The sequence below is a fragment of the Eutrigla gurnardus genome (genome assembly GCF_963514095.1).
Source record: "Eutrigla gurnardus genome assembly, chromosome: 17".
Classification (NCBI taxonomy): domain Eukaryota; kingdom Metazoa; phylum Chordata; class Actinopteri; order Perciformes; family Triglidae; genus Eutrigla; species Eutrigla gurnardus.
The window spans coordinates 17748884-17770994 of NC_139928.1; the positions used below are offsets into that span (position 1 = coordinate 17748884).

General features: G+C 42.4%; 3 protein-coding genes across 5 annotated transcripts in view; 2 read left to right on the forward strand and 1 right to left on the reverse strand.

Moving 5' to 3' along the window:
• meaf6 (MYST/Esa1-associated factor 6) overlaps positions 1-22111 on the reverse strand; it is an 88409-nt gene that overhangs the window by 58598 nt on the left and 7700 nt on the right. The window lies entirely within an intron of this gene.
• Positions 6-3453, forward strand: LOC311028245 (ras-related GTP-binding protein C-like). Its single transcript, XM_084032666.1, has 7 exons — positions 6-228; positions 845-1048; positions 1130-1329; positions 1451-1565; positions 1649-1791; positions 1876-2024; positions 2614-3453. Exons 1-7 carry the CDS (start codon positions 52-54, stop codon positions 2745-2747), a joined length of 1122 nt encoding a protein of 373 aa, XP_083888792.1. The 5' UTR covers positions 6-51; the 3' UTR covers positions 2748-3453.
• Positions 5319-20884, forward strand: LOC311028247 (four and a half LIM domains protein 3-like). Of its 2 annotated transcripts, none has more exons than XM_084032670.1 (6): positions 5319-5473; positions 13702-13869; positions 16962-17136; positions 18014-18183; positions 18934-19120; positions 20177-20884. In XM_084032670.1, the coding sequence occupies exons 2-6, from the start codon at positions 13714-13716 to the stop codon at positions 20326-20328; spliced, it is 840 nt and encodes a 279-aa protein (XP_083888796.1). In that variant the 5' UTR covers positions 5319-5473; positions 13702-13713; the 3' UTR covers positions 20329-20884. The 2 variants fall into 2 exon arrangements, with proteins under 2 accessions (XP_083888796.1, XP_083888797.1); XM_084032671.1 differs by having other exon boundaries at positions 5320-5469.

Consider the following 22111-nt stretch of genomic DNA (forward strand, 5'->3'; position numbering starts at 1 on the left):
AGCGGCTTTCAAGGAGTGGGAGAGACGACAGGCCTGCTGGTGACGTGCAGTATGTCTATCCAGTATGAGGACCCTGCGTTAACGGGGAGTTACGATGTCGTGGGCTCGTTTCCTAAAAGTTTTGGCTACGGGCCGGAGGAGCCAGACATGGAGAGCTCCACATCCGCGGACAAGCCGAGGATACTGCTGATGGGGCTGAGGCGGAGCGGCAAGTCCTCTATTCAGAAGGTATGGATGACCTAAACACACCCTTAAAGTTACAGCAGCTGTTTACTAGGCCTGTCTAAAGACACCAGCCCTGCAAATAATCCCTTATATGTGTCATGTTGATGTTATTTCATGGTCAGGACATGGTTCTGTTGAGAAACATATGGAATGTGTGCAATGTGTCTGTTATATGAGCAACATCATAACATGCAGGTAATTAAATGTCATTGTCCTCATATTTAATTCATATAAATGTGATTTAGACAATGACAATAAACACCTGTGAAACAGAACATCATATCCTTCACAAAGTCAGGATTTTTTGCAGCCATGTTTGTTTTCATTTTGCTGTATTTGATAAACTGGCAAACTCTCTGTAATTATGACCAAGCGGTGTTTCTTCATCATGACATCTGTTTATTCTAATGCCGTAACATGATGGTTCAACATTATGTTGAAATACGTCGGCCATTGTTGACTAACCACAGCCAGATCGACACTAGCTTTACACATCTCTGTCCTTTCAAAAAGTCCCTTGTAATAATTGTTCATAAAATGTTGACGTAAGTAAAATAAAGTCTGTGAATCGAGGGACGGCATTGGACCGAGACGGTAATCCTCCTGCTCCTCTGACCAGGTCGTGTTCCACAAGATGTCGCCCAATGAGACGCTGTTCCTCGAGAGCACCAACAAAATCTACAAGGACGACATCTCCAGCACCTCCTTCGTCAACTTCCAGATCTGGGACTTCCCCGGCCAGGTGGACTTCTTCGACCCGTCGTTTGACAGCGAGATGATCTTCAACGGGACCGGCGCTTTGATCTTCGTCATTGACGCTCAGGTAGGACGACGTGTAAACTGAAGAGGGAACATTGTAGGTGTCAAAGGCTTCCTGTGTGAGCTTTTTTCTCTGTCGTTTTAGGATGACTACGTGGAGGCTCTCGGGCGGTTACATCTCACCGTGTCCAGAGCCTACAAAGTGAATCCAGACATCAACTTTGAGGTGTTCATCCATAAAGTAGACGGTCTGTCAGACGATCACAAGATAGAAACGCAAAGAGACATTCATCAGAGGGCCAACGATGATCTGGCAGATGCCAGCCTGGAGAAGCTTCACCTCAGGTTAGACACTTTAACTGCACATCACTCGGAAACATTGGTAGCTTTTATGATTGTAGTTTTAAAGGATGGAAAACGTCATCGGGTCTTATGGAGTCTTAACTCTCCTACTTCCCCTCCTCAGCTTCTACCTGACCAGTATCTACGACCACTCCATATTCGAGGCCTTCAGTAAAGTCGTCCAGAAGCTCATTCCTCAGTTGCCGACGTTGGAGAACCTTTTGAACATTTTCATATCTGTACGTTCATTTTTGTTGCGTTTAATTCCAGAAATGAAAAGTCTCTTCCTTCGTCCCTTAATCGCGTCGTTCATGTTTTACAGCATTCGGGGATCGAGAAAGCCTTCCTGTTTGATGTCGTTAGCAAGATTTACATCGCCACGGACAGCTCTCCGGTGGACATGCAGTCCTACGAGCTCTGCTGTGATATGATAGACGTCGTCATCGACGTCTCCTGCATTTACGGGTGAGAAGAATGATATGTTTTTTAAAGTGCCGGCTGTTATCCCGCCGTTTCTTTTAAACAACTCCGTCTGCTCCTTCCTGGCAGGCTGACGGAGGACGGCAGCGGCTGTGCCTACGACAAGGAGTCTTTGGCTATCATCAAGCTCAACAACACGACGGTGCTTTATTTGAAAGAGGTCACGAAGTTCCTCGCTCTCGTCTGCATCCTCAGAGAGGAGAGCTTCGAGAGGAAAGGTGAGGAGTCTTAGATTTTATAAACCACTGTCTACTAATGCCGTCCTAAGATACATTAATTAAGTCTGTCTGTCTGTCTAAACACTTAAGTTGGCATACGTAGACAGAGGTTTGATTATACAGGATATACAGGTTTGGATGAAGCTGCCAACTTAAAAGTGTCTAAAGTTAAAGATTAGGGTTTGATTCTGAGCTAGCGGATGTTCCTGTCTATCTGCATATCTCTTTCAAACAAAAGGCCCAAAAAGTAATCTTAAAAATGTTTCATATTTGGTGAAATTCTCTTTATATCTTGACAAGAATAAATAAATCACATGCTCTCTAATCTCTGTTAATGGAGTCAGAATGAGACTGGTATGGAGTTTTCAAGTTGAGTTGATGAAAAATGACTTTTTAACCCATCCAGAGTCGTATTGAGCACCTATTTAACAGTATATGCAACAACAAAAACAAAAAAATCACCTGTTTAACCATCGTCGTAATAGTGTTTCACCATTTTAAGTGTGGAGCAGATCAGGTCTTTCTCACAGTTTGTGTAGCGTTTTGGTTGCATTCTTAGGGTTAAATCACTAATTTGTTCTCTTTGCAGGTTTGATAGAGTACAACTTCCACTGTTTCCGCAAAGCCATCCACGAAGTGTTCGAAGTCGGCGCGCCGCCTCCGAACGTCCGCCCGTCCGGCAACAACCTGAAGTACGCCGCGCTGAACGGAAACGCGGTATGAAGCTGAAGACGGCGGCCCGGGATCCTCCCGTTTACCTGACGTGCAGTGAGGCTGCCGGATCACGTCCAAATCACGCTGCCTTCCTCTGAGCGAATGAATCAGTCACAGCTGATGAACTGAGCTTATGCCAAAGCAACTCGGTGGATCCTGCTTTCTTTTCTTTCAGCATTGAACTATCGGCTGTGTTTACCTTCTTGGCCAGTTACTTCCGAGCACGCCGCAGCAAAAAAACACTCCTGAAAGTCTTCCGGTTCCAGCACTCGTCGTCAGCGTGAAGCTCCAACCGTTTTTCCACCAACTAAACTTCACAGTCTAAACTTCTTTCACGTTCCTGCTCGTTTTCCTTTGAGATATTGAGTGCTCTAAGTGGATTTAATCCCCAGGATGAACAAAAAGAAAGCACAGTGTTTGTACTGTGTTTTCTGTTGATAATGACTCATGTGACCAGCAGCCTCTGCTCAGGATCCCCGCGGACCAGCACTGTGCCAGTTCCACCATTAGAGCCAGCATGTTGGTCTTAGTGGAGTCTGGAAATACCGGATGATGCTGTTCACTTAATGGACAAACCTGTAGCTCCTGATGAACGTTGTGACCTAATTTACTCCATAGATTCAGTTGGTTTTTGCTTTGAATTATTATATTTCACAGATTGTTCTTTTTTTATTATTGTACATAATTCTTTAATAAAATATATTTCATAATATAACTCATTTCTGCCACTAGGGGGAAGGGATTTTAGTATCGCACAATGTAAAAAAATATCAGTTTGAGATATATTTAATTGGTTGATGAGACATTTGCTAAATATTTACTTTTTAAATTCTGTATTTCTGTTTTAATTCTACAAATTATGAGATTAAATATGTATGAGAATGACAGAATTAGGAGAAACTTTCTCATTATAATGAGATATGAAATTTGTTAAATATGAGCGGATGTGTCTCATCATCTTGAGTTTTTGTATGTATGAGATATATGATATTTATGAGGCACTATCATAATAATTGTGAGAACCTTTCTTAAAAAATGATAGTTATTAGAAACAGTTTGGATTCTTATAAAAAAAAACACAGCATTTTCATTCTTTAGTAATTATTCCTCATTATGTGAAGCATTGTCTCATTAGTATGCTATACAAAGTTAATTGTTCCATCCTCTCATGATATGTACAATTATGCAATAATGGCATAATTATGACATATTATGAGCAACTCAAGTCCTAATATTCAGACATTACCTCAATTATTTGTTTAGTGTTTAAATTGAGTTGTAACTGGCAGGTTTCACCAGCAGGTGGCAGCATATTTACATGTAAATATGTTCTATTTCAGCAGGATGTGATTTCACCCTCACTCAAGTCTGAGTAATGATTCAAACAAGTCAGTATTTCAACAAATCCTCCACCAACAGACCAGCAACGTGGTCCTCCAATCTGCCTCCCACGTGAAGGAAAGGCCTCCATCACCTCATGTAATGTGTCCATCCTGACTGACGGAGGAGGAGGAGGAGGAGGAGGGACCACAGCTGAAGCCTCTAATCGTCCCCAGACCTCCTGCTCACCACGCTGGAAAATGGAGGTCAATACGAGAGAAAATGATATCTCTGTATTTATTTTTTCCTAGAGTTTGCTCCTGACCGCAGAAACTGTTACGTGGCCAAGAGACGTCAGACAACACAGAAAGTGTGGAGGGTTTAAAGCTGCTGCTCATCCGTGTGTGATGTTACTGCAGAGAAATGAAGCCAAAATGTACTTTAACCTCCCTTTTCTTTAGCCTCCATAAGCAGCAATTCATACATGAGTTATAACTGTTATACATTATGATGGAGTTGTAAGCACATAATATAAAACGTGAAGTTTATGTGTTTATAATAATAATCATTATACATTTTAAGCTGAGGTAGAAATCAATGGAACGTGTGTCTTCAGCATAAGAATGTTATTTAACCTGATAAACTATAAATGCTTTATGTTAATATATAATTTTTAATGTATATAAATAGTTAGTTATTCGTGTATAAACTTAATACGTGTATAATATACTATAATATGATCATGTGTCTTAGTAATTAACTGTTTATACACATATAGGCTTCATATGATAAGCTTATTTCCCCAACATGTGCTAACAACTACATTATATTGTATATTATATACTGTTATAAACCCTTTATTAAGTGTATTGCTTATAAATATCAAATTGGGGGATGAAGTAAAGTGAAGGAAATTCAGAACGATGAGCAAAACACTTAATAAACTGTATTATATGTTAATTATAGACCATTTCAAAGTCCCCGAATGCCTTTTATTGTGATATCTCGTGCGCGTAAAAGGCTGTAGGAAACATTAAACGGCTCCTTTATTTAGAGGAATAATGAAGTGAACCAGCAGCTGGAAGCAAAAAAGTCTACTTTCTATTCCAACAGTTCGGCTTCTTCATCCGACGGACGCTGCCTCCTCTCAGCTGGAGCTGCTGCCCTCAAGGTGAAAGGAAGGCGGAGGCCGCGCAGAGGAGAAAGGGGGCGGCGTCGTCGGAGGGAATGGTTTGCTGTTTCTTTCACGCACCAGATGCGTCGCTCAGTGGAAACCCTGTCAGTTTGGAGTTTTTAACGGAGGATTTAATTATCTGTCATTTCTCAGAGCCGAGCAGCGGGACGAGCGCAGCGCGGATCCTGCACAGACGAACCGGGAGCATCTCCAGAGGCTGCTGGTGCGCAAAGAGAGGTACGTTAAGAGACTTTATTTTAGTGTGTAAAGTGTGTCACGGTGAGTCTGCAAACTGTCCTGAAGCGCGTCTACAGATCCTCACCTGTCTTCACCTGCGCGTTCATGAACCATCAAATACATTCCGCATCTCTCCCCCCGCGTTAACGCGTTTATTAGTCTCTTAATGATGCAAATAATGTCGATGTTTATAGTTGAATTAATCGTTTATTTAATGCCATTAATGAGAAGAACCTGTGGGTTGCCAGGTTGGAAAAACTCACTTTCCACTCGTTAACATTAGACCTTTTTTTTTTTTTAAAGTGCTGCAGATAATCTACACGTATTAATCAGAAGTCAATGAGTTAAAATATTGCTTTATATTACCAACTACCTCTTTAACAAATCAAAACTGGCAACCACATATTCTCTCATGAATGACTTCTAATTGATCTGTAAAGCTTAGTAAATGATTTATTACCAGTTGAGTCATGATAGAGATCCAGGATGGAGCAGACAGGATGTTCTTCCTTCAGAGTGAAGAAGCAGTGATTCTTATTGGGGGGTTGGGGGTCTGAACGGGGCTGCGTCCCCCGTTTTCTTCCACATAGGATTTATGAGAAGAAGACCTCTGAGGAAACGATCCCTTTGCTTTGTAACGTAATCTTGAAAGCGTATGCAGCTCCTCGCTTTGATTCATTTGGATGTCATGTTAAACAGTCTTGTTGAGTTAGAGTGATGTCATGTCTCCTTCAGATTACACATTTTCTTCTGGAGACTATGCCCTCCTCCTCCTCCTCCTCCTCCTCCTCCTCCAGCACCGCTCATAGTTTCCATCACCGCACACCATCCCATACACACCGCCATCATGTTCCAATCCATTCGGGTGAAATTAATACATTCATTGAAACAATGCAGCTCTGGTTGCATGTGGATGTGTTTGAAAGGGGAGGGGGGAGGTGGGTGGCATTAATTTGTGTTTCCCACAAAAAGGAATTCCTGACTTTTGTCTTTTTTTAGAAAACAGAGGGCGGAAGAAAAAATGCTTTTCTTGTTTTGTTTTTCTTCTTCTAAGCCACAAGATTTTGCCACGTTTTGACCACAGTCACATTCCTTTGAGATTCTTGCGTTGGGCGAACGTTGTGCCTCCTTGTGTACAGACACACAATAAAACAGTCGAAGGGGAGATGATTTATTCTTTTTTTTTTGGGGCCTGATGAGTCTCATCCTGAGTCAGTCTCACTCACACCGCTGTCTTTTCCATTTCCTGTTTTCTGCTGCAGAGCCGGGTTAAACTTTAAACTTGGAAAATGTGTTGATTCGATGAAGGTACATCAGCAGTAAAGACTGGAAACATAAGGAAATGGATCACCTGTCTGTATTTTCTGCAGGTGTAAAAAAAAAGAAAAGAAAAAAGTTTGAAACCAATCCTTCCTGAAGTCAGCAGCAAACAGGAAGTAGAGACAGCCGGCCCCAGTCTCTCAGAAAACAAACGCTTGTTACCATTAACACCCAGGCCTTGAACCGTCTAACGCCAGCTGGCAGCTGTTGGGAAAAAATATGTTTACTTGTGTGTTTGTTTTGGATCATGGTTGTCGGTATTCAAAGATCAGGCCGGCTGTTTATTTGCAGCGGTCAGCGTTCGCCTGCAAGTAGAATCCAAGTGCAACAAACCGCGTTGCCAACGGCAACATCTCTGAAGGCACTTCATGCAAAGAGACTTCATGATTACGATCCTTTTATTTGATTCTTTCGTCATTCGTGGAAAGATTTCAGTCTGCGTGATGATGTCGCTCCACCACTTTGGTAGAGGCTGAAAAAGCCTGTGTTCACGTTCCCCAGAGGATGATCCGACAATCCTGGACTTCCCCTCCAAAATGTGTCCAATACTTTTGATTTATTAGACCTGCAAAACTGACGACACTCCCATCAGCCTCAGCTGTTCTTTGTGTAACCGTGTTAGGATTGTCATGGAGAGCATGTTAGCATGCTAACATTAGCATTTAGCTGAGCTGTTGGCTTGAATGTAGAGACTCGTAGTGTCCTTAAGGTCAGTGACCTTTTTTTGCTTGCAACCACAAGTACTGTTTACTTTTGTCACAGGTCTGTAATTACTGAATCATCTTCTAGAAAATTCCTGGAGGAAATTATGTAATTTGGTCCGAATTATTAGGGTTAACGGGACAGTTCCAGTAAATCAATTGCAGTTTTAGTCTCAGCTGCAGAAAATGGGGTTTCTGACTTCTGGCAAGCGAACAGATCAACAAATACGGAGAAACAAATTGAGCGTGAAAGTTTCCTCCTGAAACTCGGAAACAGAAGTTCTAAAAAGAATAATCAAGGAGTCGACTTTCTAGCTCTTAACCACATCGCACCGTCGTCCAAGCTTTAGATGTGGCGGCTGGAAGATCAATCGCGACCAAATTCGCTCGTGAACTCTACGGTTGTTTATGTTTTAGTTAAACGAAATTCATATTTTGTTCCAACCCAAATTACATGTTTATTACCAAAGAGATTTTCAAGAGCCATAAAATAAAGCACTTCAGAGGTCAGAGGAAGTAAAACTACACAGTATTTAAAATAAAAGTGCGTGATGGAGTTGTGACCCCGCTGACCCGAGGTCAGGTCACTGTGTGGTGAAGTCTTGGCGTGGTGGCGACTTGTTGACTTGTTGTCGGACTGAGATCTGTTTGTCCGTCCCGTCGACAGCAGCTGAGGTGAAACTGCAGCTGCGGGCCGACATTGTTTCACTGTACAAACAAGCAGCCAGCTGGAGACTCATAAAACCCAACCAGACGCACATTCTGTCTTTAAAGGTGTCCTCTAATGTTATGGGCTTAATGTCACTGGCTAGGTGTCATTAATGTGCACTGATTATGTTATGGTTTTAGTGAAATTGGCAGAATACGCAGAATAATTAACAGATCTGTATCTCAGTGAGATCTTCAGTCCGAGATGAGGTTTAATATGATACGGATCGCGTAACTTTTTTCATTGTTTAAAACAGCAATTTTATCCCGTCGAGATCTCTAATCGCCGACAACAAAGCGCACAATGTGCATGTTGATTTGTGCGCGTCGTGCGGCTGAAATGAGCTTTGTGATCTGCAGGAAGCCGCTCCACATTGAGCGTCTTTGTGCTGGGGATGAAAGCCAGCGCCGGTCATCTGACTGCCATAAGAGACTAGCCTTGTTGTTGTTTTTTTTTATAGCTGCAACCATGAGAGTGTCACTTCCCTTCCTACCGCCGCAGGGCTCCTCTGTTACTGCCGCGTCTACACACTATTGTGCCGCTATCAATATTCTCATTCACATCCCCCCAAAATCCAGGTTACACAAGCCAGGGAGTCGCACAATATGAGGACTGTTTGGGAGCGTCGGAGGCCCTAAGAGTGGCCTAATCCATTTCAGGGTGGATAAACAGTAAAGTGGGGTGGTAATTAAAAACCCAACTTTGTAACATGCACTGTTGTTTTTACTGAAGGCACACACGGTTTGGGTAGTTTAATGAGTGTTACAGCAGAAGAGTAGATGGAAGGCTAAAGCATAAAGAAACAAGACTGTACTTGTCGTTTATGAGCAACCGATGGGGAGAAAACGTCAGCCTTGGAGTGGTAGGGTTAGGGTTAGCGGGTTAGGTTTAGGTTTAGGTTTAGGTTCAGAGTTAGGGGGGTTAGGTTTAGGTTTAGGTTCAGGGTTAGGGGGGTTAGGTTTAGGTTTAGGGGCCTTGTCCCTGGAGGGTTAGGATTGGGAGTTTGGGCTTTGGTGGGTTAGGATTAGGGGCCTGGGCCCTGGAGGGTTGTGGTTAGGGGATTAGGTTAGGGTTAGGGTTAGGGGGGTTAGGGTTAAGGGCCTGGGCCCTAGAGGGTTAGGGTTTGAGCCTCTGCGATGATATCTTACATTTTGTGAAAAGAACAACAGAAGTTTCAAGATTTATTTCAATCAGAGGACAGCCAAACTCATTTGGGATACATCGTCTGGGGACTATGAATACCTTTAAGTCCAATAGTATATATTTGTGTCTGGATTTAAGTTGCGGACAGACCAATCAATGACATCACCATTCATAAAGTTAGCACTTTGTTAGCTGTATTCCACTTTAACTTCGCAAAAAAGTGTCAAACTTGTAGAAGTGTTATAATTAAAGGAGACAACAGTGATTTTAAGTTTAATAATAATGAAAACAAAAAAGTCTCTTAAACAGACAGTCGGGTGTACCTGGAATGTAACCTCCCTCCAAAAACAGTCAAGGCTGTTTTATAAAGCGTGAATTAGTATTTTGTGGCTCTGACAGATTTAACGCTTACCTATATATTTTGTTCCACTGGATTTTATTACTCGTGACAGTGGTTTTCATCATGGAATAATCTGGTTTGTAAACCTCAGATGTGAAGTCTAAATTCCTCCACGGGGGGAAAATAAACACGAACACCCAGCAGCAGCAGCAGCTCCAGCAGCTCCCGGGGCCCAGCGGAGAGTTCCTGGCTCCGGTCGTAAGAAACTGTCCAGGTTGTCGAGGACTAAAAACAACAGCAACGAGCCATGAAGGGACATGAGACAGGACGCCCGATCCTGGGAGGACAGTTGCCATTTGGCCGCCGCTACAAAGCGCCGCCGTAAATCTCTCACCGGGGCCGTCGGTGTATCGGTGGATGAATCCAACGTGTCCTCTCGTCAAGGTGAAATGTGGGCTTAAATGGTTTCAGGAGAGCGAGAAAGAGAGTACTTAGACAGGATGGATGAGTGTTTGCTTTAATGTCTGGCTTTGAGGAGAAGGAGGAGGAGGAGGACGGGGGTGACAAGCCTTGTTGGGTGCGATCCAAGAGGACACCTGTCGAGTGAAGCAAGACGCTGATGTGATCCTTTCAGACTATTAGTGTCAGACGATGTGAAGATGAACAGATTCCCCCACAGATGTCCATTTGCCGCGTCTTGTGACCTTAAAGAGCGATAGTCGGTTTGGGATTTCATGGTATACACTCACCAGCCACTGTTTGAGGTACACCTGTTCAACCGCTCGAATCAGCCAATCACGTGGCGGCAACTCAACGCATTCAGGCAGGTAGAGTTGGAAGTTGAAGCGGAGCATCTGAATGAGGAAGACAGCTGGTGTAAGTGATTTTGAATGTGCCAGATGGGCGTGTTTGAGTATTTGATCAGCGTCTAGCTTCCATATGGTGAAATATTTGCCAAACAGGATTTTTGAGACATGTGAGTCTTGGCAGAGCTTTATGCTAAGCTAAGCTAATGGTGCCCTATATGCTTAATACTCAGTTCCTCAACCAGTATGAGTCTTGCCATATTTGCCTATTTCCTAGCTGACTATACAGTTATAACGGACCCTCCTTTAGGAACTATACAATATTGGTTTTCAACAATGATGGATTTTTAATTGGATGCTTTTGTGTTTTGGCATGAGTCCCATACGAACTCCCTATTGGACGCCTCGAACAGAACCTGATGACAGACAACAGCTGGAGACCACAGAACGTGTTCGCAGATGTTGTGGCTCAGGAAAAGAAACATAAAGCTCAGAACTGGGGGGGGGACTATGTCCGGAAGGAAAGCCATTGTTCTATCACTGCATTCATCGTGGACATGGACGGACGAGAATAGAAACCTGAGCCTCTTTAGACATTTTAGGAGGGAAGTTGGGGCTGATTTCCCCGTCCAGACAGCCATCAGACAGAAAACAGACATAGGATGTAATGTTTTTCTCTCAGTTCGCTTTGGTCCTCCTTGTTTTGTTGACCCAGCTCGATGCCCTGCAAGAGGAAGCGGTGCCGTTATCTGCGGGGAGGGATGCATGAGGGATGTCCTCAGTGTTGCGCTAACATGGCATTGGGAGGACAAAAAAAAAAAGCCTCTGAGCCGAGCTGTGGAGGAGCCGGAGTTTCTGCTCCTGGCACCGGCTGCAGGACGTGACCGAGAGCAGACTGTGTTTATCCTTTTTCTGTTTATCTGAAATTGCTGCATCATTGGTTATTAGAAACAAAATGTTTGATAGCAGTCAGACGTGAGGAATGTAAACTGCACTTTCACGACGACTCCTTCAGCGAGCCCAGATGCAAACGCTTGGAGGTTGCAGAGCGTGAAGCGTGGCACCTGTAAATGTGCGGAGCGGGAAACCTTCATCATCCGTACCAGTTTCAACAAGAAACACCAAAAAAAAAAATGTGTTTCTGAGAAAACAAGTGGCCTTCATTAGTTTGCGCCGAGCTCTGGGTCCTCTCATGGTTTAGGCCGAGCCGGTGACGTCTTCCAGGGTGGGAGGGGGGGTCTAGGCTCATTCCTCGATCCCACGGGGGGATTTCAAAGCCACACGGTTTTTCGGCTGTACTTTGTTGAAGCCACCTCCTCTTTTCTGACATTATAAAAACATGTCAAAGCCACTCTGTGACCAAAAAAGGGGGGAAAAAAATTATAAACAATTACTGTTTCCAAGTGAAATATTTAAGTGTCTGCCTTTGTAAATATTCCAGACGTTGCAAACCTGAGCATGAACATATACCCAAAGAGACCTTTCCTTATCCATAATCTTCATCCACACTGTATATATCTTTCCGAGCTATGCCTGCTCTGTCTTAAAGGCTCCACGGGACAGTTTTTCAACCTCCCGCACTTAATTTCCTTACTCATTTCCCTTTACTGCTGCAGAGCATCGGTTCACATGCCTCGCGGTGTTCAGTAATAACGGCGGGATGAGCTCCTAATCAAGTCATTTATGTAAATCTAGTAAAGAGGCTACTTCTTCAGGTAAATTGACCCTCAAGTTTTTCCAACAGCATTACAATATTCCAGTGTAAAGCAGGGCTTAACAACACATTGTTATATAGTATAGACAAACTTTACAAACGTAACTCGTGTTAACATATTTTGATCTACAAATTACGATAAAACCGATAAGTATCTTCATTTTGGACCCTCTTGTTTTCTTGCCAGAAAACCTTCTGCAAAAACATACAAAAGCATCACCTTTGAGTCACTATTATGATTGTGATTATGGTGACGATGATTAAGTTGTGCTCTGTGGACAAAAGGTCTAAACTAGATAAAAGAGAGGTATGGCCCTTTAAACGCGGGCAGAACAAAGATGAAAAAGCCCTCGAGGGAGCCTTTGAAACAGAGAGCACTGTTGCAGTTCAGATCCCAACAATTAATATTGTTTGGTTGTTCTTTCTCAATGCCAAACCGCCGCAGGGGGTTTAGTCCAAAAATGAGGGGGAGGGAGAGCCAGAGCCTCATGAGCTTCACTGTTTAGTGAGTAATGATGAAACAGGAGAGGCCGGCCTGATTTGAAATAAATCATGTCTGAGTTAAAGTGTTCATTCAGCCCTTTCTCTGCTTCTAGGAAAATGCTTTCCGGTAGTGGAACATTTTCAAATGTTTAACTGTTAACCGCAGAATGATGTCTTTGGCTAAACCATCCATTTCTTGCATGTTGAAGATGAATCTGAATAAGATCACCAACAACCTCTTCCTCCTCTCAGACTCTGGCCATCTCTATATTTCTATCCTCCTCAACCCTACTTCTGCTTTTGTCACCATCAACTACACCATTCTTCCTCTAGAAGTTTACTTAACCCTGAGGGAAATTGTTGTGTGAGTGCAAATATACAGTAGAATATCAATAAAAAGATATCCAATATCCAAAATATACAATTCCTCAATCACCACTTCTTTAGGCGTCCCCCAGGGTTCAATGCTTGGTCCTCTCCCGGTCATAATACAAGCCAACTCTTGCAAACCAAACTGATTTTCAATAGCAGATCCTTTTCTTTGAACACCACACTAATCCACTTAACCAAAACAGCATTTTTAGACTTCAAATGGAGTTTTACTTCACCCATCACTGAAACTTTGATCCATGCTTTCATCACATTCACTCAACTACTACAATAGCAGTATTAATAGTCGTAGATACGCTTCAGTACATTCAAAATGGTCTTTGTTCTAGACTCGAACTCACCTTTTTACTGTACATCTGCTTTTAATGTTAGAAATAATGTCTTGTACTATTAATTGGTTCATCTTTTTAACCTGTCGTTTAATAGTGCTTTGAAATGTTTGTTTTTTTTACTCCCACTTGTGTCTCTCCTCTTTATTTCCCAGCTGTATATCCAAAAAAATGTCTGCATTCCTTCTTCCTGCTTTCTCTCTGTCTTACTAATCGTACTCCTCCTCCTCTCCCTTCCTGCGCTGTCTTCTTGCTGATAGCGAATACTAATCTGTGCCTGTGAATTCTCTCCGTCAGAAGAAATACATCATGAGTGACCGTTTTGACTGCAAGAACTGCAGCGAGACGCTGTGCGGACGCAAATACATCCAGGTGGAGGACGAGCCTCATTGCATCCCCTGCTACGACCGTTTGTATGCCAACACCTGCCAGGAGTGTAAAGAAATCATCGGCCATAATGCCAAGGTAAGCTCTACCTGCACTTTTTTCCTTCTATATTATACTGTACTTTACATACAGAGGGAAATATTGTACTTTGTATTCCATTAAATGGAGGATTTTAGATTATTTTATAATTGCAATTAATTTATTTCCCCATTAATTTGATAATCATTTTCTTAATTCATCAATTAATAATTTTTTTCTGTTACATTTTTTTGTATAAAAATTTCAGATTTGAGTTACTTTATTAAACCTCTAAAATAGTGAAAAATGCCGTCACAGGTCCCCAGAGTCAAAGGATGACGTCTTCAAAGGGTTTTGTACAACCAGCAGTCCAACAATGGAAATGGATTAATTTAACATTTAAATGCGTCACAACTAATAACGGTTTGAGTACATTACCAGGGGACAACTATTTTACTTTTGATACCGATACTTTTAAATAAGTCTTCCTCTACATAAATTGTACCTGTCTGACTACATTATAGTTTTTTTTAACTTCTTTTACAAACCAGCTGCCGTTCCTGGAAAACTCTCCTTCCAGAACACCAAATTGTTTAAAAGTTGCTCAAAGCCTTAGTTAGTGAAAACCAAAAAGTGTCCTGAAGGAAACACCCACATGCACCATGAGGCCACCAGTGTCCTGTGAATTATGTACTCCCTTTGAGGGAATAGCAGTAAATCACGCTCCCGCTTGCTTTGGCCGTCCCTCCGTCCCTCCTCTGCACAAAAACATGAATCCGTCGTCATGCTCCGTCTCTGCTTTAGTTGTTGTTTTTACTGTGAAACTCCACGCCTCCAAAATAAGTTTTTCGCCCACCTTTCAATGAGGCCGTTTATCACGGAGCTCATCTGAACTACAGCTGAACTGGAACAGCAAAAAAAAAAATAATAATTTTAGATTTTTTTTTATAAAAAAAGAAGAAAACAAAAACCTCCTCTCATGCTCAACTCTTCTGTTTGGACGACAGCGGGACGTCGTGGAAAAGTAGGAAACGGGTTGACTGAGAGTCCCATGTGGGCAAACATCCAAAACACAGGGAACTGAGTCCTGTAGCCGACCATGACCTCTGACCTCCACGCAGATGGGGGGGCAGCGGATAGAGAATCTCCCTGTGAGGAACAATAACATATACCGTAGATGACCAAATAATCGCCCGCGTGCAAATACGCGCCTGTGCTCTAATAGCCGCCGGGGGTCCGACCTCATTTGGCATAATAAACGCCGGTTCAATTAAACGCCCGGGCGATTAAGTGTTTACCATAGTCTTGCACAGAAAACAAAAGTTTTTTTTTAACAGCACTTCACCGGCTCTCACCTCTTCTGTCAGTCAGCCCCTCCTCTCGCGCTCTCTCTCTCTCTCGCATGCAGGCGCGCGCACACACACACACACACACAGACACACAAACACAGGCGCGCTAGACTGAGGGATATAGGGATATAGATAAATGCGCTAATGTACAGTGTTGAAATTACCGCGATCGACCCCCCCTTCCGTTATCATTCATAACACTGCTCTGATCAGCTCCCTGTGTCGCGGTAACACAGACAAACTGTCTTTGTATTTATTGTCTGATGTCAATAAAGATGCGTCGGGGGGAAAAAGTAGTTTTGTTCCAGTGGTGCTATGGTGAGTTCCTTGTTCTTTGCATGATGGTCTGGTGCTGCTCATTGCAAAAATAAATTGTAGCCTGTTGCAAATACGCGCCTGGTTCTTATAAACGCCTGGGCTCCAAGTCGATTTAGCATATTAAACGCCCGGGCTACTAAATGGTCATCTACGGTAAAGTGGTTTTATTAACTTACAGTTTAGGGTAAAATGTTTGAGTTTCATGTTTTTCACCGTTTTAAATCGTTCTTTTATATTTGTCTTATTATCAACAAACCCTGTATTAAAACTGACAATGCATTATAATATCTGACTCTGAAGAATGAGTTTTAGTGCTTGCGTGAATTTGAGTTGTGTCCCTTTAAATGTTTAAATCACATTCGAAGCCATCAACATGACAGATTTAATTTTAAAAACACATCATTTTATTTTATCTTAGTTTATTTTCCTCACGTATCCACATTATATTCTTATTAGTGCATGAATCTTACTAATGTCCTCATTTGGAAAACAAGGTATTGACTGTGAGGTATAAATACAATTTTAAGGATTTCTTTTAATAATGTCAAGTTTTATTGGATTTTATCATATTAATATTCACAAAAGGAAAAATGAAAGAGATAAAAACCCCATAAAATAACAAATAAAAGCAGGCAGGTAACCAAACATAGATATTGTGACTCATTGAGGTCAGAGCCTTCATTAGTGCTGAGTGTGTGCAGGTGTTGGAGGCTGATTGCCCCTGATAGCAATCAGGTGTGTGGAGCTTATATATAGGTCTTGGTTCCCTGTCTAGCACTCATTATGTCTTTGTCGGAGGTGGTGACAACGTCTCCTTTTGGGTCTCTTATTTGGTTTGCCAGCTGCTCAGCAGTGGTGTTCTGGTTTGCTGTTTCTGCTCTCACTGTTGGGAGTTTGATTGCCTTTATTGTGTTTGCCCCGCTGGTCAACTTTAAGATCCTGCCCCCCTTCCCATTACAGATATAGGAAAGATAATTAGTCTGTATGACAGAAATAATATAATAAAAAAAATGCACTAAACCATCAGATTCTTGCACAGATATCTCCACTAAAGCTGTCCCAATGTTCTTTAACCAACGCTGATTTTGAAGTTCAGCATCTTTTCACATCATTTTCATTATTCCTTCCATCCAAATGTTCCTTGTATGAGTTTGAGGCTCTTTCAAACATCTAAGAACCAGTTGTTAGTGCTCTGAATGTAAATTAACAGTCCCCAAGAGCTCTTCATCTTATCTTGATGCTATAGAGGCAAATCAAGTTTCTCTTCCATAACATTCCTCCGAACCCACAGGACATTCCCATAGTGCGTGCATGTGCGTTTCCCGTTCTGTTTCACATTTCCAACATAAACGCTCTTTAATTAGTCCCATTTCCTTCAGACGTGTTGGGGTGTAATAATAGTATTTTTACAAGGCCATTTTTTAAAATCCTGACTGGTTTAACAATCTCTAATAGCTCCTCCTCCTCCTCCTCCTCTTCCTCCAGGAGCTCTTCTACGAGGACAGACATTACCACGCACACTGTTTCCGCTGTTTCCGATGCGACCGCTCTCTGGCGGACGAGCCCTTCACCAGCACCGAGGACGCCCTGGTGTGCAGCGACTGCTACTGCAACGAGTATTCCTCCAAGTGTGTCTCCTGCGACAAGATAGTCAAGCCAGGTAGTGACCTCCGCTTCTATTCAACGCTACGCTCAGCACGTTCCTCCAGGACGGATCACTGAGTAATCGCTCACACAGTCAGAAAAGTTCCCGCCCCGTCCTCGCAGGGATAACGAGGCTAACGAGCTTTTGTTATCTGGGGTGTGACAACTTAGATGTGACAGGATGATTGTTTCCTCGCTCGGCTGAAAATCTCTCCCAGCAGGGTTTTTAAATTTTTTTTTTAAAGCTCCGGCCGCTGTGACGGCACGAGTGCAGCGGTGGTGTCGGATGACTGAAAATTACCCCGAGCTGTGGGTAGTGTGGGATATCATAACTCACTCCCTTCTTTACTGAACTCCAAGCAGTCATTTTCTTCCAGTCTGTGCTCGGCCTGGAATGCCTTCAAAAGCCGCTGCCCTTCTCTTCTCCTTTCCCCCCGTTGTTTCTTAAAAGTGCAGCCAAGTTCAAGTTCGAGACGCCGTCATGCCTCTGCGTTGCAGCGCGGGTCCCGGCCCTCATAAAACGAGGCCGGTGATTAAAGGAAGTCAGAGGCATGACCGGCTCCTAACTCTTATAAACCTCTGCAGTGAAGCATGTGTTTCGTCGAAAAGAAAACAGCCACGTATAAAAATGGAAAATAAAAAGAGAGCATTGCTTTGTTGGAGCTTGTCAAGGTGTTTTGATGCAAGGTAGGCAGAAGTAATTGTTTGGAGCAGGCGGCCTGTGTGGAAACAGGTTTAGCCGTCACGCTGAATCGTCACTTTTGGTCTTCTTGGTGTTGACTGATCGGATTTCATTCCAGCCTGTAGTTACGGCTCAGTAGGGCAGAGATCACAGAGAGACACGGGGGTTTAGATATCAACAATCTTTTTTATTCTGGTGTTCTGTCCGACAGGATCGAGGATGTTGGAGTACGGCGGCTCCACGTGGCACGAGGACTGCTTCGTGTGTCACGGCTGCGAGAAGCCGATGGGCGCCGAGGCCTTCATCCCAGACAACAACAACTACTACTGTGTGCCGTGCTACGAGGGCCGGGTGGCTCCTCAGTGCAGCCACTGCAAAATGGTGAAGCAGGACCTCCATTAGTCCGTCCTGAACTCTAATACATCATTCAGTCAATCCATCACCGTTTCCCAGAGTCCATGAGGACATTACAGATGTCTTGACAACTATATTCCATTTATTATGATATAAAACATAGAAAAGCAGAAACCAGACAGGTGCTTTTACTTCTTACTTAATCAATTACGCTGATTGACTTGTGGAGTAATCAACTATTCAATTAGTAGCTAATAGTCAGCATCCACTACTTTCTTTTGTCTTTTATTTGTGCGTTTACAGACACAATTAAAAACTTTTTTTTTTGATAAAAAAGAGAAAATAAAGAAAATGCACGTCAGCTGAAAATAGTCATAAAGGTTGTTTAAAAAAATGCCCTTTAAACCCTTTTCGATCACATCTCTTGTCATATCGTGCGCCTATGCAAAAGAACACCAAAAATACATTTCTTTGAATATGGATATAAAAAATCCAATCACCTTTTTTTCACGTATAATAAAATATGACGTGCTTACAAATAATATCACAATAATTTCATGAGACGCTGTGAAATACATCACAGTACAGAAGTTAAAGACGCTCATTTCTATGCTATTTATTTCCCTTCTAAACTTTTGAAGCGTGAGCTCTTTTACAGTATTTTTTCATTTCCACTTATTCTGAGTTTTTGTGTTTTAGGCGTTTATTATAGTGAGCATGAGCAGTGATAGCTACATAAAAGAGCTATAAAGTTAAATTTCCACGTGTGTCCTGCAGGCTCTGACTAAAGGAGGGGTGACCTACAAGGACGAGGTGTGGCACAAAGAGTGTTTTCTCTGCACGGGCTGCAAAGCTCCGCTGGCCGGCCAACCCTTCACCTCGCAGGGGGAGAGTCCGTACTGCGTCAAGTGTTTCAGCAGCCTGTATGCCAAAAAGTGCGCCGGCTGCAACACGGCCATCACAGGTCAGTGGAGAGCACCACAACGTCCCTGTTGTCTATTTCTCTGTTTTTCCTGTCGGTCTCGACCATCTGCTGTCAGAAACCATCTTTAACAAACAGGTGTAGTCGGTCCGGTGAGTCAGCTGTTGAATCTCAGCTCTGATCCTCTCTTTGTGGATTGTGTGTTTGAGTTTATCCTCTCTTTGTATGTAGTAGTATGAGTAACGTCTTCCTATTGTCTCAAAGAAATTACTTCACAATAAAAGGTGTTGTCATTGTGAAATTGCAGCCGTAGAAAACGGTTATTAGTAATAAGTCATGTTGCGGTTTGGAGACCGTGTTACAAGTTTTCCTTTGACGATTTGACTTGAAAATACTACGTACTGTAGGGAGGAAATTACACAATGTATGTACATTGTGTACATGTTTGTGTAATTATGGGGGCATTGCCATTCTTTGAAAACAGCTGCCTGCTGTAGTGTGTGTGTGTGTGTGTGTGTGTGTGTGTGTGTGTGTGTGTGTGTGTGTGTGTGTGTGTGTGTGTGTGTGTGTGTGTGTGTGTGTGTGTGTGTTTTATCACATACAAACTCCACACATGGTGGCTTTAGTGAACGCGGAGGATCAAGACAGTTAAACTTTCTAATGAGCCTGCATGTGATACAGGAAGGGGAGCCAAATCTGATTGGTTTGTTGAATCACATGATCCAGTTAGCCCACACTAACTGACTGGATTGTCTTATTTCACGGTGTTGTGGGTTGGTATTCACTCCAGATACCCAAATTCGGCAATGCAGGTAGAACAACAGCATCCGTTGTCCTCTCCATCACCTCTTCTGGTTCTGGCAAAGAGACTTAATGAGTTAAATGAGAACTTTAATGAGATTCCTCCGACCACAGCTATGAACTAGAATAGCAGCAGGTCGACAGAACTGGCAGTGCTTTCTTATTGTTCCCGCCAACAACGGATGCTACCTTCAGTCCATTTATGTGATATTCACGCCGCTGCCAGCCTGTTGTTAAGTTTTCCACCTCTAGTAAAAACCTTCCCCTCATTAGCTGCTTGGTATTGGTGTTCCACAGGGTTCGGAGACGGGAAGTACGTGTCTTTCGAGGAGCGGCAGTGGCACCAGCCGTGTTTCAAGTGTTCGCGCTGCTCGGTGTCGCTGGTGGGCTCCGGCTTCTTCCCGGACCGCGAGCAGATTCTGTGCACAGACTGCAACAACGACGACTGACCGACTCTAAACCTGCACCTGCAACACCTGCTAGCAGATATGGAACACTGCTGACACCGACAGAAGTTACAAAAAAAACCCCCACAAAACTTCTAAACCTCAGCCTCGCACACGAACACTGCAATATCACTAATTCACTCACAGTGTGAAGCTGCAAAGTTCAGTCGTTACAAACTCTCGTCAGCCTTGTTGAAATGTTTGTATAAATTCTGCAGAAATGTCCCGTGATGTGTTGTTTTTATTTCTCATTTTATATGTTTTGCACACCAAAGATTAAATAAAATATACAAAAACATAAACTGTATGTTAACCTTTAAATTAAATTTTTTTCACGACAGCTAGATTTTGAATTTGAATGTTATGACCAACGCTTGGCAAATATATTTCTACGTTTTATTCTGATTTCTAAAGCTGCCCTTCTTCTCACTGCTTGCTGGATGTATCTCATGTGTCGAGAATGTACCGTATATTTCCTTTTCTTTTCAGCTTTAAGTAAACGTTCATGGCGTACATGCAACAGCAATAAATGTGATAAAATAAAACTTTAATTAATTAATGGTGTATTTGTCCCTTCATGAACAGTAAAATGCACAATGTGTCTCATAATGCAGTTTCTCACTTACTTCAGAATTGGTTCCCTGCTCCATAAAGTTGTGCTTATGATTATATTCTTATATTTATACACTCAGAAACTGTGTGAAAATGTAGCCTTTAGTTAAATTCTGCTTCAAAGGTTGATCTTTGTACAGAAATGTGATGGAAAGAAACAATGAAGCCACATAAAAGTCTAATTTCTCTTGAGAGGCATGTGAATATGAAATTAAATATTACTTTTGTTGATAAAAAAAAACATAAAATCTTAAACTGTCTTCATAGCCTCTTCTAAAAAGAATCAGGGAGAAGGTTTGGTTTCCCAAAGATGGATTTTGTGGGTAGTCCCATGCAGACCTTCCCTTATATTACTTATGTAATCGGCATAAATATTTACAGTTCAGAACCTCTGTGCTGATCTTCTCTGATTGTGTTTACACGGAGGCAGTGCCAGGCTGGTGTTCATGCTGGGAAGAGTTGAAGACAAACTGGTTGAAAAAGGACACATTTTTCCTTAAAAGCGGTTTTGGACGACGGTCCTTTCATTTCGAAAGAACTTGGACTCTTTCTAGACTTTGAGGTGTGCAGAAAATATGCTTATTGGCCAGAAATAAAGGAGCGGTTTGGATCATAAAGTTAATTTATGACAAAAATTGAAAAAAATCTAGTGGATTTTAGAGTTAACACCATCAAATCAAATAAAAAATGTGTACTATATATAGTAAATTTTATGTGTTTTTTTATATATACAGTTTATGTAATGTATATATATAGTTTATATATGATGTAAAATGTGTACTTTTTAAGTTTATATACATATAAAAACGTCTAAATATATGTATTTGGCCCTGACAGGTGCTAATGTGGAAATATGGCGGCTCCTCTCACTCCAGGCGCCGGCTTCTCCCTCATAAACTGAGAAATGTAGCCGTGGAGAAGTGATATACGCTCCTGTTACTTCCTGCTTTTGATCATCATTTATGACTGCGTGTAAAAGTGTTGACGTGCAGCAACAAGCCGGCTCTTTATCCGCCGTTAAAAGCCCATCACAAGATCAACTCCAGATGATGGATAAAAGCGCCATGCGGTGCTTTTATTTGTTCGAGCTTTTCCCATGACTCTTCCTGAAATATGTTTGACCTTGTTTGCGGGGATGTAGGCGAACGAGTCTTGTTTGGTCCCAAGAGGAGGA

Bases quoted from the DNA above. Each gene is read 5' to 3' on its own strand.
- LOC311028247 (XM_084032670.1), top strand. From the start codon at position 13,714: ATGAGTGACCGTTTTGACTGCAAGAACTGCAGCGAGACGCTGTGCGGA. The intron at 17,137-18,013 runs GTAGTGACCTCC...TCTGTCCGACAG, and splicing joins CGACAAGATAGTCAAGCCAG to GATCGAGGATGTTGGAGTAC. The intron at 18,184-18,933 runs GTGAAGCAGGAC...TGTGTCCTGCAG, and splicing joins AGTGCAGCCACTGCAAAATG to GCTCTGACTAAAGGAGGGGT.
- LOC311028245 (XM_084032666.1), top strand. From the start codon at position 52: ATGTCTATCCAGTATGAGGACCCTGCGTTAACGGGGAGTTACGATGTC. The intron at 1,330-1,450 runs GTTAGACACTTT...TCCCCTCCTCAG, and splicing joins CTGGAGAAGCTTCACCTCAG to CTTCTACCTGACCAGTATCT. The intron at 1,792-1,875 runs GTGAGAAGAATG...CCTTCCTGGCAG, and splicing joins GACGTCTCCTGCATTTACGG to GCTGACGGAGGACGGCAGCG.